The 16,589-nt window shown below is 33.8% G+C and overlaps 1 protein-coding gene across 1 annotated transcript in view; it reads left to right on the forward strand.

Moving 5' to 3' along the window:
• The window catches only part of LOC138706046 (dnaJ homolog subfamily C member 10-like), a 50,509-nt gene extending 35,706 nt beyond the window's left edge, over window positions 1–14,803 (forward strand). The window contains exons 10-12 of the mRNA XM_069834951.1: window positions 128–267; window positions 4,907–5,108; window positions 13,862–14,803. Of these exons, the coding sequence (XP_069691052.1) occupies window positions 128–267; window positions 4,907–5,108; window positions 13,862–14,095 (576 nt within the window). The 3' untranslated portion in view covers window positions 14,096–14,803. The remainder of the gene's footprint in view (window positions 1–127; window positions 268–4,906; window positions 5,109–13,861) is intronic.
• Window positions 14,804–16,589: the final 1,786 nt, after the last annotated feature.

A 16,589-nucleotide genomic window follows, 5' to 3' on the forward strand; every position in this document is an offset into this window, starting at 1 on the left:
CTTAATAAACAGATGAGACTGAATGAAAAATGGAACTGCAATAAAATATTATTAATGGTACCATTAATTGAGGAATTTCTACACTCTTTTGTTTATTTTATCATAGTGGCTTGTGATTTTTGTGCAGATGGTGTCCGGTATGCCAAACATGAACATTGGTGCTGTAGATTGTGAAGCTGAGGCTTCTCTTTGTAGGCAACAAGGAGTTCGAACCTACCCTACCATCAGACTGTATCCTTTTGGTGGTCAGGGACTGTCAACTATTGCGTAAGTATGACTTATCTTTGATTCATAGGAATGATAGAATGCATGCAGGACGTCTTATATACAATCATTTGTATAATTATGGCTAAATTCAGATTTCTACCAAGTGGTAACCATGTTTTCAAAACTTCTATTTTGAAGGTTCAGTATTTCTTACAACAGTAGACATTTTCCAGATTGAGCAGGATCTGTCTATGAGAATAGAAGCATTCATTTATGGCTTGTATAATATCATCTACCTATAGAATGAACATATTTCTCCAGTAGAACTCTTCAGATGTATTACATTCCATATTTGACCTGAAACTTTGAGTTCCACCAACCCTGGATGCTGATAGTGTCACACCATTGTCTGGAGCTATTAGAGAAGTGTTGAAGAAAGTACATTTGTTTTATTACTTTAATTCGAGTGTAGACGTTTCATGCAGTCATCGGGACTTCCTGAAATTCCCTGTCAATTGTTCTGATTGTGAGTTTGTTTTGGGACAGAAATTTTAAGAAAACAAAGCTCATTTTTATTTATCTACTTGTGACACAAACAACTGGCTTGTAGAGACAGTATCAGAAATTTGAGCTGTTTTATTATTTGTGCTACATACAGGGTGTCTCAGGAAGAATGTGAAATACTTCAGGATAATGTAGTTTGGGTTAACTACATCAATTTAACCTGATATGAATGAATGAATGAATGAATGAATGAATGAATGCGAATGAATATGAATGAATATATTTGTCTTTAAATAACATACTTTTTGGTGAGGTGGCACTTCACATTATTAGTATACAGTGCCGTCTCCCTGTTTTACAATACCTCTCATACAAGTCATTTAGGTCTTACTTATTTTTAATTTAATATTGCAATTCTTCCACTAGTCTTCTTGTCCGTCATCAGTTTTTCCACTAACCCTACTCCTCACCTGTTCTTATACCAAACATATTATACTTCTAATTCTTGATCCCCCCCCGCCTGTATGACACATTTCCCCTCACTACACATCTCTAACTATTTGCACTTTTCACTGCTAACGTTTCCACATTGCTCCTTTATCTAGGTCTTAGTTTTCTTTTCTCACGATTTATTTCCCCTCCACACTATTTCCTTAAGTCATACTGTTTTTTCACCTTGTTTTCCCCTCTTCCTTCATCACTGCTTCCTGAACTATCTCCTACTTGCATTACTCTACTTCTCGTCAGCCTCGATTTGGATCTTAGTTCCTTCACCCGCTTTGGAATTGCTCCCATCTGATGTTCACTATTATCATTCAATTGCACTGAGGCCATGTTCTGCTGTGTTTGCGTCACTCCTACTTCTCCTTCAGATGACGTCACTGCCTGGTTTCCGGAAATTTTCGCTGAGTTTAACACTTTTACACTTGCCTTGCTGCTTTCGTGTACACTCACCATACTCGTATCACTAACCTCGCCTTTAGATACGATATTCTTGATTTTTTCTTTCAAAATTTTTCTGTTCCTTCCCTTTCTTCTGAGCCTACAGTCGGATCCTTTAACATTATTAGACACTCTTCTACACTAAAAACCAAATTGTTTATCTTACTTTTGTCCTTGATAAGTCTCGCGAATTGTCCATTTCTTCGTGCTGCCTTAAGAAAAGGCCTTAGAACTCTTCTTCTACTTCTCACTTCGTAGCTCGAGTTGTTACCTATTCTGATCGTTGTGTTCCCTAGAATTCTTCTATTCTTCATAATCCTCTCCTTCATAACCATGCTCTTAAATTTGACTAATATTGGCCTAACTTGTTCTGAATTTTGTATTTGCTTCTTTCCTACTCTAAATGCTTCCTGTACTTGTCCATTGCTCACGTCCATACCAAAACACTCCCAACACATCCCTAATATCTTCTCATATGTATCGATACTATGTTGTCGCTCTTTTTCTTCTGTTCCGAAAAATAAGTTTTTCTCCTCTTCTCCTCCTCAAAGTGATCCCATTTGGTTTTTAAAATTTTGTATTCCAGTTGAATTTCGTCCATATTCTTTCTTAGCTCTGCCATGTTCTTCTTCATTGCCATTAAGTCTTGTTTCACTGTACTGTCCTCCATTTCACTATTACGCACACTATTCACTGGTCTGAAGTCTAACGGTTGGGGAGAAATTAAAGGGAGAATTACTGGAACCCCTTGTGGTTCTGTATACTATACTTGATGTGTTACACCAGATCTTGTGCACCACAACGCCAGTGCAACAAACACAACTGAATACACGTTCACTTGACATTTAATTTGTGTATTTGCATAGTGAATATGCAGACATACTTTTTGTTTACGGGTTTTGTGATGGCAATGCATTTGGCTGCTGTTGAATACAGACGACGTTTTCCTAATTGAAGGGTTCCATCTAGCTACGTGTTTTTCCGTGTTTACCAGATGTTATCTGAAACTGGCAAGCTACCAAGTGTTTCATTGAGGTAGGAAAGAGAACCAGTACCGATACCTGATATGAATTTACAATTCGTGGAATGTATAAGAAGAGCAACCTTAGTAATTTGTCTCATGTATTTTATTTTCTTACTGAGTTTGTACTTAATTATGAAAATAAACTTACTGGAACAGCACAAGATGCAGCAGAGTCAATAATGTATTATATCACAGTGTTCTAAAACATAGAAATAAGTCTGTAATGCCTCTTTCCCTTTAAAAGTTCGCCCATCAATAATTTCGCAACCGTTACATTTTGAACATAGCCTATATCTGGTTAAATCGATGTACTGTAGGTTAACTCAAATTTCATTGCCCCTTTTTTTTTTTTCTCTCCTGTACGAAGGAGGAACCCAAAGGCTTGCACTGCAGCCTGAGGCTTATTGTGCTTACCACTCCTGTTCTGTGAGTGATTGGGTAGCCAAATGGCCACGCTCTTGTACAAGTACAGCATGCCACACCATGAACTTAACCTGGGCTGTTGTATGGATGATGATGATGATCAGAGACCGGAACTTTGGCAGAATGCCTTTTTAAATGTGTTAAATCTATCTTCATTTTGAAAGTAAATCTGTACAAATTATACCTTAATGATTGAAACGTCACAGCTTTATGTTGCCCTTTTCTGCCTTTTTTTAATATAAATGCCTAATTTACAAAGTAAATGCTTTTTTTTTCCTTTATTTGATTATTTATCTATTATTTATTTATTTATTATTAAAAATTGCCTGCAGGTATATTTTAATTTATTTCTATAACCACTACAATGAAAGTGACTTCACCAAATGTATATTATTGTCTTTCAGTCAGTTCACATTCTCTTTGCAACAATGAGTGCTGCCCTGCAAAAATGTATAACAGTAAGCATTTTAATTATTGCTTGTATTTGTTTGACAAGGCAACAATGAGTGCGAGTGTAACATTATTTTTAACTTTTATTTTTCTTTCAGTTTTCATTATGACGTTGTTGTAGCTAGCTAAATATTTCATATCGCAACATATCAGTGCAACCAAACACAAAAATGCACTTTCCAAGGCTACTGGGAAGAAGATTTCTTTGCTTCCAACAGTAATTGCAACATTGAGTCGAAAATCTCAGTTTGCATTCGACTTATGTAAAGCTTTTCTTGCTGCCGAAATCCCTTTGTGGAAAGTGCAAGGTTGTGAGTCTAGTGCAAGGTTTTTGTAATTGCCTTTTATTGCGTATTTTAGCTATTTATAATGCCTTTTTGCCTGCCTATTTTAGCTATTTATGATGTCTTTTTGCCTGCCTATTTTAATGATTCATAATGCCTAAACTTCCGGTCTCTGATGATGATGATATGTGAATTAATGATGGTGAAATGAGTCCGAGGTCCAACGCCAAAAGTTACCCAGGAATTCTGCTTTAATTGGTTGAGGGAAAACCCCAGAAAAAATCCCAACTAGGTAACTTGTTTCAACCAGGATTTGAATTCAGGCCCGCTTGTTTCATGACCAGACGTGCTAACCAGTACTTCACAGTGGTGGACTTTACATTATCCTGAAGTATTTTACATTCCTCCTGAGGCATTCTGTATAACTTTATGTTCGAAATGAGGCATTTTATACATACAGTGGTTTGATTTCAAGTCTCCAATGAAGTCAAAACCGGAAAATAACACAATGAAGAACTATAAGATGAATTAATTTTAATTTAGAAAATCGAAATAAGAACAATAGCAATATGTGTAACAGTTTAAGTACCTAGTACTCAATTGTTGTTGGTTGATCTGCCTTAATCAGAATCCTTTAGGACGAGTAGATAAACAGATAGATAAATACAAGATTGGAATGGTTGGATTAAAAGTTGAACAACCAGATGGGATGAATGGATGCATTAATGGAATAGATGAATGGATGTATTGATGGGATATGTGATTAGATGACTGGGATATATGGAATGGAAGGATACCTGGTTAGGGTAGTGGACAGATGGTTGGGATATGAATGCACGGATGGACAGACAGACAGAAAGATGAACAAAACAGACAAATGGAGAGAGATGAATTGGACAGGTGTACAATTGGAATGTCTGCATCTGAATTATAGCTGTTTTGTTATTGTTGTTATAAATAGTGGAAACTTGACTTTTTATTAATTTTTTTTTTTTTTTGGAAATCTAGATATCTTACATAGCATTGAATAATGTCAACAACTGACATGGCTGGAATTGGTTGTGTGTTGCAGTATTTACAGTGGGTATCAAAGGGACATGCACTCTTTGAGGCAGTGGTTGTTCAGCTTCGTTCCCTCTCCTGTTGTGGATCTCACACCTGACACATTTGAGCACAAGGTATTGAAGAGTGAGCAGCCCTGGCTGGTTGACTTCTATGCACCGTGGTGTGGTCACTGCGTCGTGTTTGCACCAGAGTTCCACATTGTAGCACAGGTATGTTACTTGACCAAAGTTTGTGTTATCCTGAATCTCTCTTGTCATATTATTGTATACCCTGTGAGCAATATTTATTAGGTCACCAAGAAAGACTGGTGGTTGTATTTCCAAGTCAATGACATCATCATCATCATCATCATCATCATCATCATCATCATCATCATCATCATCATCATCTCCTCTGTTGTTTTACAGAAAGCTAATGCTTCCCATATTTATCCCTAGACTCAAATGCAGGCTCAGTTCCAGCTGTGGACGATAAATTTGGATAAAATCTGAAGTGCGATTTTTATCAGATAAGAATGTAAAATCATTGGTACCATATATTACATCTGTTATTATTTTAAATATGTATTTATTCATAAATAAATATGAATGATCATTATGATGATCGATGTACACAATTTGTAATTAAATAAGAGATAAGTGAAGGTTAAATTGAGGAGTCAATGACTTCATTGTCAAGTGTCTTGCATTGGAAACCAGCCAACTTATTAACCAGTTCTTTATGTACCCATATATTTTCTTTGTTAGTTCTCAATTTCTTCCTTTTCTATTTCTTTTTAATTAGTTAAATGTACCTGTTCTTTTTTGACCATGTTTTCTTGTCCTTTCTTGTACATTGGTTTAATACAGTGAAACCTGTTCATAACAGAACCTGTACTAAATGGAAACCTTGCCTTAAGAGAAAAATTCCATGATGCCATGAAATTTACGTTCAAATACATATAAAATAAGCTGTATTAAGCAGAACCTGTCCAATGCAGAAATGGAAACTCATACTGGGTGTATTTAACGGAATATAGAGTCTCAGTTTTATGTGTTTTTATTTTTGTATGTTCCCTTTAACACTTTTTGCTTGTTAAATTTTCTGAGGATTGGAAGTAGGTTTTGGTATTGAGAAACAATGTAAGTTGCAAGACAATTTTAATGGTATGCAATAGTGAATCACCCTAAGTTGCAAGACAATTACTGTAAAATGTTGAGAAGTGAATGACCCTGCATTTCATTCAACAAATCCTTTGCCTTGGAATTTTACCTGTACTGGGACCACCAAAGCTTTGTGGCAGAACGGTATATACCTACGAATGTATATTTTTACTAATCTCTACAAAAGTGTCTTTTGTGTGTAAGAAAGCGAAAATAAGAGGCAGTGAATAGGTACTGTATCATTGTGAACGAGGGAGAGTCCTGTTTTAAAATTGCAGTTGCTCTCTGTAAGGTCGGTTAGTGTATTCATAATCAACGATGCCTACAAAGAAGAGAGTTGTTCTTGATCTCAACACGAAAGTTAAAGCGATAAAGGCAAGTGAAAAAGATAAATTGAGTGTAAAGCAGATTGTAGATAAATTTAAAATAGGAAAAACACGGGTGTACAGAATTCTAAAATCAAAATTGGAAATGAAGAACGAATGGCTGAGCGGAAATGGTTCTGTGAAGAGGAAACTGAAAGACATGGAGAACAAAAACAAATAAAATCGTTTGGGACTGATTTGTAAGTTCTAGGGCAAAAGAAATCAGTGTGTCTGGACCCATTCTCCAACAGAAAGCTACAGCGGTAGCAGATAAATTAGGAATAACGAATTACGTTCAGAAAATAATTCTCATTTCCACAATTAAATTACATTCAGAAAACAATCCTTAATTATTGCCACAATTGAGTCCAGTAATTCTTTGCAAATAAATATATTCCCTTGTGAAGACGCAAACCAGTGAAATGCTAATTGATAACCTTTTCTTCTGTGAAGTTTAATAAAGTGTAATAAGAGTGTTATAATGTGATATATTTTATTATGCACATATGGTTCATCAAAACAATAGGAGAACTTCACACATTATGTGCTCTAAAGAACTCCATTACACAGTAGATATGTGAAATGGGACTTACTTTACCTTAATATGTACTCAACGGAAACCTGTGCACAATGGAAAAAAATGTGGTACCATGTGATTCCGTTATGGACAGGATTCACTGTATATCTCTAATCAGTGATATTGAAGATTTTACTATCAATTTTTTACTTATTGTATACTTTCCGATTCTATATATTCTTTTATATTAATATTTTGCTTACAAAAATCGCATTTTTGTTGGTGCTTGCACTCTGTTTAAAACTCCTGGTAACACATCCATATTTCTGCTTCATATACCACAAAGGAATACCTATCACAAATTAAAATTTGTCATTCCTTTGGCTACTAATAGCAAATTCAAGGTATTCTTCATAGTACTACTTCTTTTTTTGTAATAAGTAATATAATGTCAGCTTACATAAAGTAAATTTTCTTCTCCAATATACTGGTACATTTGATTTTTTTTTACTACTACTTGACTTCGTCATTCATCTATATGAAGCCAGTTGTGTAGACCAATTTACCGACAAGAGTCGTAGCCATATGAGGCTGGGCTGTCATCAATGAGTTGATGATGGAGATTTTGTTGGGATGCTATGGGATAACTGGAGCTCTCAGAGAAAATCCCTATGTTAATGGACCTCGGTCTTGCCCAACACAAGTTATAAATTGAGAGTACATTGGGGACGAACCCAGTCCACAGAATTATAAGTACAGAGCTCTAGTCACTAGACCACTGTGGTGGCCATTTTGAAATATGTGATGAAGTAATTTTCTTTTGCTCCTATTAAAGATATTGATGATAGCTAATTATGGAATAAGACATTATAATTATAATTAATGTAAATTTAATGATTGTACTTCATGTCATAAAATGTATTCATTTTTACTCATGTAGGTATTAATTTTATAGGTAGTTGTATTTTACTAAGATTGGAAATGCACAGAACTTGTCTAAGTTCGTAAATATAGAATACTCAGCTAGTTTTCTGATTGCTAATCCCCCCCCCCCCCCCCATTACCTCATTAAAAAATTACAAATTTCTTTAAAATCGAAATCAATGATAATATGACTCAAAAACGATTAATACCTCCCAAAGAACGAAATAGAAGTATGTGGTGCAACAGTGACACAAAATATTACGAGAACATTTCTTGTACTTCAAACTATTACCGTCATGGTGTTGTGGTGACAGAAAATGATGCCTGAGCCTTCTGTTGCCCAGTGGATTATAAAGAAACTTGGTTTCTAGTCGACTTCACTTGACAAAAAAGAACTCGTGGAAAATTCAGCTACATATATTATGACAAACACTGAGTTCGTTTCTGCGGACATGCAATTAAATTTGCATGATTAAAAAAAAAAAAGGGCTTTTCCAGTATTTTCTGGAAGAAACTCGAAACATTTATGACAGTCCAACAGATAGATACTGAATTCATTTTTTTAACGATTGCGCTCAATTGACTGAAATTAAAAACAAAAAATGAAGACAAACTTCATTGAACTATGTATCTACTGATGGAAAGTTGAAACTAGACCTTTTCACAGAACGTCTGCAAACTTAAAGTTCAGAATGCGAGAAGAAATTTAAACAATTAAATAATAACGATAGTAATACTTTAACAAAAATGGTTAAAAATGAAGTTTTATAATTTCTAATTAGATATTCAATATTTTAGTATAATTTTGGACTACCTACAGTTTAAAATGTTTTTATAATCATCGATCATTTTGGTGCTATCATCTCCCATGACATTTCTGTATTCATGAGAATTATATACATCATACATTGTCTCTCTCCATCGTGATTGTGGCTTAAAAATTTGAATAACTAATCTTCATGATAAGATTGAATAGTAGTTACTGCTGATTCCAGAACTAGTAGTGCGATTAATAGTATTAATAATTAATAATCCTTTATACCTAAGGTAATTTAATCAACAAAAATGGATCAGCTTCCCATAAATAAATGTATAAAATATATAAAAAAGAGTTAAGTAATTCTTCCCATCACCCCAACAAAATAAATTAGAGAGTCTATACATATTAAAATAAAACAAACATAATATATACATAAAACTGTAAGTTTTCACTACCACTTGCCATCGTGTTGTTTTTAGTAAATACTGTCAAGTAAGAAATTATCTCTTTCATACTAACAGTGTACATATATATACCCCTGCCACCCCTCTTGTGGTGTAAGAGGGGAAGAGTGTCATTGCCTGTGAGCTGGACTTTTCATATGGTAGGCGACTTACTCATAGCGAGCTGATGCTGACATGACTGGACTATATGAAAGCCCTCATTTATGAAACAACTGTTGAGACTGAAAGGATTGTCTTCGACAGAATTACTTCAGCAGCTGCAGATGTTAGGTGCAATGTTGGCATCATCAGGTATGCATGATGAAGTCTCTTGCGATGCCTTCTTCTTTGCATCGAGGTTGGTGGTCATGATTTTGAACACTTAATATAATTGTATATATTGAAACACAAGTTATAAGTATTATTTCTGGCACATGTTTTCTTATTTCATCTGTAACTTCATAAGTACATGCTTCTGACTTATATAGTACATATTTGCAAACATTTCATTTCAAGTCCTCTGCAACTCTAAAAAGTCATAGAAGTCATTCCACGTCAAATCGCACAAATTTAGCCTGGAATTGACTTTCATGTCTCCGATTTAGATAAAACAAATTTTACACATTCTATGGATTGAAAAAATAAATACGGGTTTCATTATTGTTGTCTATATCGATTATTGTAGTAGATATGTGTTATCAAAGATTCTGAAATAGGTCGCGCATCATTATTGTTAAACGTGATTATCTCCACTAATAATCATCACAGAGATTTGCTCTTTGTCTCAATTTGAAGGTGACAGTACACACTTTATTCTTCGCATAATAATATAAAAATATAAGCTTGTTAACTTTGTTTTAAAAAACATTTAAATGTATAAAAATATGTTTTAATGGCAGCGACTTACTTTAAAATTACAGAAAAAAATCCTTAAATACCTTGAAATTATTTTAACTGCCCTTAAAAAAATCAGAACTCTACTTCGAGCCGTTGAAGAATAATTAAATGACTCACCAAGCTGTGCATCTTGAGATCGCGGGCTGCATAAGTACTGTTGCAAGATGATGTGCAGGTGCAGCTCTGGATGAGAGTCGTGTGACCACTTTACACTGTTCCACGGTCAGAATATCACTCTTTTACGTAATTCACATAACACAGTACTGTATTTAAATATTGTTTTTGTAAAATATACACTTGTGAAAATAACTACAGTTTACACAACATTGGACTTTTAAAACTAATCAACTACAACCAATATCAGTTCTATTTAATGTCCACCACTTTGCTCTCACTTTGAAGGGAATAGTTCTTTATCATGGCCTGAGATTTTGTCAGTGGAACAAAAGAATGAAGTTGTAAGGTACCTCGCACCACTTTTGCTTGTTGGTACCTTGAGTGGAAAATATTGCTATGTTTTTTGTGTTCACTAATGGTAAAAAATTTAAAAGCAATATTAGAAATGTTTTTCTAATGTTTTTGTCCAAGATCAGATTCTTGTCACTCGATATAGTATGTGTAGCACCACTGGCACACCGCGAACACATCTTCAAAAAATTATTTTTAAAGTTATTTCTTACTCGAAATCAATCTGAAACCAACGTAGTTCTATGTAAAATATAACAAATTGTACGTATATTTTTTTTTGCTTTTTTAAAGTAAGCTGTTATAAAAAAAAATATTAAGTTATGTTTAAAAAGTAACCCTCTAAAACAACCCCATTTGTATTTCAATTTATACTTAAAAGAATTAATATAATAGCTCATTTCTTCCCATTTCAGATGGCACCAACATTCAACGTCTATGATGCATAGAATCTTAACAATGAGCATTTTCATACTGCGTCGTGGATGAATTTGTCATATAATTAAAAGAGTATAAATAGTAAAATTTTAAAGTATGATCCTAGAAAAAATTACAGACCTCTTATTTTGATCTGCACAACATATTTTAGAAGATTTAAGCAAATACTAAATGGTCACATTTCGTATACAGGTGTTTGATTTGACATGCACACAACACAACACGATACCTACTTCGAAAGACTTAGGAATTATTGTTAGATAAATTAAAGGGAAACTGCTAAGTGTTGAAGGGACATTACGTGCTTTTAGAACTAGAGGTTATCTGTTTTATCTGTAACACCGCACCACTGATAATGTATTAGTCACTCTCGCTGCTGCTGTCGCAGCTGTATGCTCCGGCGCGCGGTCTCACTCAATTCGAGCCTTCCGACCCGAACACACCATCAGTAAATTATTTGCACAGCGACTTCTGATTCGAATAGAGTTCTAAAACCAATGCAGTTCTACGTAAAACATTTCAAAGAATATAATGATATTTTTTCCCCTTTTTAGAAGTAAGTCCCTCATATATGAAAACGTATTTAAAAAATATAACCCCCTAAAAGGGGCCCATTTTACATTTTGATTGAACACTAAAAATTAGTATATAATACTGCAATTATTGCACTTTAAAATGATATAAATACGAAATTTCTACGATTTATAGAATCTTCAGTATAACCATTTTCATAATACGTTGCATCCAAATTTATGGAAAATGTAACATTTAATAAATGACTAAATAATTGTGTCAGCCCGAAAAAATTACACATGGGTTATTTAATTTCATCAATAGAATATATATATAAAAAAATTGGAGCAAATATTAAGTTGTCATGTTTCGTAGGTGTTCGATTTGACATGGAATGACTCATAGACACCCTGTAGTATACAGTTGGTATAGTTATAAGATTGTAAGTAAAACTTGTATTTGACAAATTTATTACAGCAAACTCTTGATTATCCGGTCTAATCACCCGACAAATGCATATGGATAACTGAAAACTCGGATAATAATTTTTGCTTTTATTGCAGAATTAACCTTTTTGTATACTAGGTATACAGTACTGTGTTTGAAAATTTAATGTGTCAAACTCATTCAATTATAATTTTTAACAGTAAGCTCTGGAGTGTGTTGGTACTGTTCTAGATTGTGTGGACAATGAGATTTTAATTACACTGATATTGTTGCACCTCATAACCAGTGGTGAAGCGTCAGGGCAGGCAGGGTAAGCTGAGTTTTCCCAAACATTTTCGAAGAAGGGACAAGATCAATTTAGAATTTAGTTAAGTAAAAACAGGAGCTTTTCCGCATTTCGTTTACCTTTTAATGACGTAAAACGCGGTCTAGATCACCATGCCTTCAGCCCAGCTTACCAAAATTTTTTTCACGCCTCGCTACTGCTCATAACATTTGTACTCCTATTCATTATTGTATATACACCAGAGAATGTGTACCTGATTTAGTATTACAACGTGTTTTTAGTTCGTGTTCGGATTTTAGCTTATGGTATTATTTATTGGAGTGCAAGAGGTCAAATGACTTTATTGTCAAATGCCTGGCATTAGAAAACAACAACAACATGTTTTTTAAAGAATTATTGATAAGGGTGCAAATAGCCATAGTTGCTGACACACCTTTTTTAAACCCTATTATCTATCTACACCAGCGAAAACCATTTGGATAACATGGATTGTCGTGACCAATTACAACAAGTGTTCAACCAATCAATATCGTTTCTTGTGTTCATCAGTTGAGAAATATTATACATATAAGCCATATGTTTCTTTACTTCGAACTATGAAACTTCTAATAGGTATCTGTGTGGAACATGAATTACATTTTTTTTAATAATTAGAAGAATCTGTTCAAATTTATAATTTTTATTAATATTTTCATTGTTTAGGTTCTCGCAAGAAAACAGTCATATAATGGTGAATATTTAAATCATTTCTGATTGAAAACGAGAAATTTTCTCAGACACAAGTGTATTTTGATGACTACTGGTGATATGACGTAGTTATTAAAGCGACTATAAATAAATTAATTAAAAAATACTTTTTTGCATAATAAGTGAAATTAATTATATGATACGTCCCACAATCTCGTCAGGGAATTAGTATCTCGTATCCTTAATGAAAATTAAAAACCTAATAATACCAGACTTGGTGGTTAGCATTGTAATTTGTACTTCCTCTTGTAGTACAATGTGAGATTAGATTTTTGTATTTTGAGATTACAACAAGATGTAACAACATTACTTCTTAATCGTTACCTCAGTTCATGGAACACTTTAAGCAGATTAGAAAATATATTGCGTGTAATTAGAAGCTTTTTTTGACACTGATTACAAGTCAGTGTGATGTAGAGGAGTGTATATCTTAGGACCAACACAAGACATATCCACAATTCGAGCTAGACCAAACATTGTTCTAATAACAATTTTTGGTGAACGTCTATATTGAAATGAAGTATATTTAACTTACATGAGTTATTGTAAAAGAATCCTGATTATCATCATTATTGTGAAGTAACTGTTGTAATTTTTTAGTAAAATACCCTCCAGCCATCCATTTATCCCTCCCTCCCTCCCTCTGTCCATCCATCCATCCAATCCATCCATCCATCCATCCATGGTACAGTACTGGCTAGCAATGTTGGAAAATTTCACATGGAGTGATATCAATGAGTTGATGATGGAATGATTGATTGATGACTGATGGCGTGAAAGTAATTACCCCAGAATTAATACGAGTAGTTGGATGGGGATTAATATCTAATTAAATAGTTATTCAATTTAATATTGAAATTGTTTGTAAGATGAGAACATACTATTTATTATTAATTTATTTTCTATTATTTGAAGATTCATGAGTTACTGAACCCTGGTTTTCCATATAGCAAGACGATAATACAGCTGTTCAGTTAATAGTGATTTAGTGTGCGAGTCTGTCTTTGTTGTCCTGCAGAAACTGGAAGGCAGAGTACAAGCCGGCAAAGTGAACTGTGATGCATACCGGCAACTCTGCAATCGAGCTGGTGTGACTGGCTATCCCACTGTGATGCTGTATTATGGTCCAGATCGATATTACCATGGTGAAGAGATTCCAAGTCAGTCAGGAGACTATATCATCTCGCACACTGAACAGGTTCTGTCACAACAGCATCATGAACAATCTTGGTTACCCCATGATGAGTTCTAATAGTTCATCATCATTTTATACTGTGATAACATGTTTGTAAGATATGTGATACCCTATGGAGATGGCTCATGCCTGCTTACATTCAGGTATCTTTATTAGATGCATTCAGTTTTTGTAATTGAGGAGTCACTAAATGAGGCAAGTTCTTGATCGTTAACTTGGCTGTGCCTATTGATTATTCAAGGGAAATAAAATAAATTAACTCTCACATTTTAGTCATCTGTACTATCTATCACATAAAAACTTTAAAGAAAACCATGAAAGAAACATACGTTTTACAGAATAATTGCTTTTCCGCAATCTTCTTTTGTCAATGAAGCCTGGGTTCTAGGAGAACAAAGCAAACACATTATTTGAATAGTAGTGCACTGCCACTGCCCTCTGTCATTCCCCACAATCAGTCACAATATGACCAGTGCACAATCTCGTTTGATCTAATAGCGCACCAACGAAATAAATACTAAGGGGATAATGGAGTGATTGGATGCAATAGAGGAAGCTTCTGGAAAAACACCCCCAAGAGGCCAATTACACAGAGTTAGATTGCTTAAGATAAAATTTATTAATAATAACTCATGTGAATGAATCCATTAAGTAGTAACAGAGACATGATTACACAATGACCGTTGTAACATATGAACATCACGCAGTACTTACTTAAAAAAAAAAAAAAAAGATAGAACTTTAGCTTCTGAAAGTAATACAATAGCAACTATACAATATCAATAATTAAGTTTGAAACCTAATAAGAGTTAATATTTATGTAAATTAATGTACGTGATGAGCTGACTTAATTGCCCCAATTTAAATCACTGAGCTGAAATTTTAATAACTGAAAAATCGACGGAGGGAACATAATATATCTAAATTTAGAATTTGGAAAATGAAACAAACTAAAGGTTAAATAATTTTCCCTTTTAGTCACGGTCCAAGAGCAGTCATTTCTTCATGTTAAATGAACATTTTACCTGACCTCCCTTGATGTATGACTGGCCTTAATGAGGGCATTTACCAATCTGAAACTCGTCTTCAAACTGATCCTCTGTCTTAAGCAAGAGCTATGAAAGTAAATTCAGAACAGAACCATGCATGCACAAATGACAAATCAGTGATTGGGCCGACCAAATGATATCATATTGCAGCCAACATGATAAACTAATATTCTGTTACAGTGGAGATGAGATATTTAAGAAAAGTATAGCTGGATGCAGATTGAAAGACAAAATAAAGTTTGAAATAGTAAATACAATAATTCTATATGATTGATAACTCTTAGCTGGTTGTATTCGAATTTCTTTTTGATTTGTCAGCTCATTGATACTTTATAGGGCTATGAATTAACATTAGAGCGGCAATAGTAAAAGAATGGGAAACTTTATGACATTGGCTATTTTAATCTATAACAACAAAAACAGACTAAAGGAATTTTAATTTCTTTCTTCTCTTATTTTGTATTTTGGTCAAGGCACTATTGAAGTTTGGAGCTCCTTTATATGTGGAAGAAGTAGGAGTACCCCAAAAATTGTAAAATGTTAGAAGAATAGGGGCTTATAGTGAGAAATTGAAATATGTTACAATTTCTGAAGAATTTAGCCCAGAGACATGAAGATGATTATTAGATGACAGCAGTGGTATGAATAAATTCTATTATTTGTGTAAGTTTTTATGTATATCCATAATTGACTTCAAGAATGGACAGTGTTATAATAACATTAAACATGTCACACAGAAAGTTGTGGGGTTGATAAACAGGAAATTCGGTAATACTATCAATTGAGAATTATTTTTAATCCTTCTTACCCTTTGTAAGTAATTTATTTATATTTAAGGACTTTTATCAAAGACTCAAAAAAGGGCGCTGGCGTCCATGGTAAAGAAGAGAGTCCAAAGATCTTGACATAGGAACAATGACGGAAGTGTATTTATCGTACTTATTTGGTCTATTCCAATTTGAGTTTATGTTGATTTAAAATATTTACATCCTGATTTATTTTATATAAAGTGAACTTGGACTAATGATGTATTTTTTTTTTTCTTTTAGCATTTGATTTATTTTCTGTTGTTTTCATATTAATAATTATTTTAAGGCATACTACCTACACTATTTTTGTTACCCGTAACACCTGGGATATGACATGGCATGATGTCACACTAGCCATTTTCATAGGGTATGTGTAAGTTAGTTTAGTAAGCTTGTCATGTATTACAAATTATTATGGTTCTGTTGGTAATAATGCCAGTCACTTACTTAGGGTGAACAAATATTTATCACTGAGCTTCTTCATTTCTATAAATATTTAATTTGTGTTGCTTTTAAAACAGTTTGGAGGCCTGGCATTATTGACAATAGTTACTTTGAAACGTATTACTGTATGTGGAATAACTTCACAGTGCCATTGTTTTACTCTTTTCCGTGCATTGGTAGAAAATATATTTGGCTTGTGGTATTGTTTTATGTGCTTGTAATGTTAATCTTATATTTTGCTGTTCAGAA

Source organism: Periplaneta americana, chromosome 9 (genome assembly GCF_040183065.1).
Source record: "Periplaneta americana isolate PAMFEO1 chromosome 9, P.americana_PAMFEO1_priV1, whole genome shotgun sequence".
NCBI lineage: Eukaryota > Metazoa > Arthropoda > Insecta > Blattodea > Blattidae > Periplaneta > Periplaneta americana.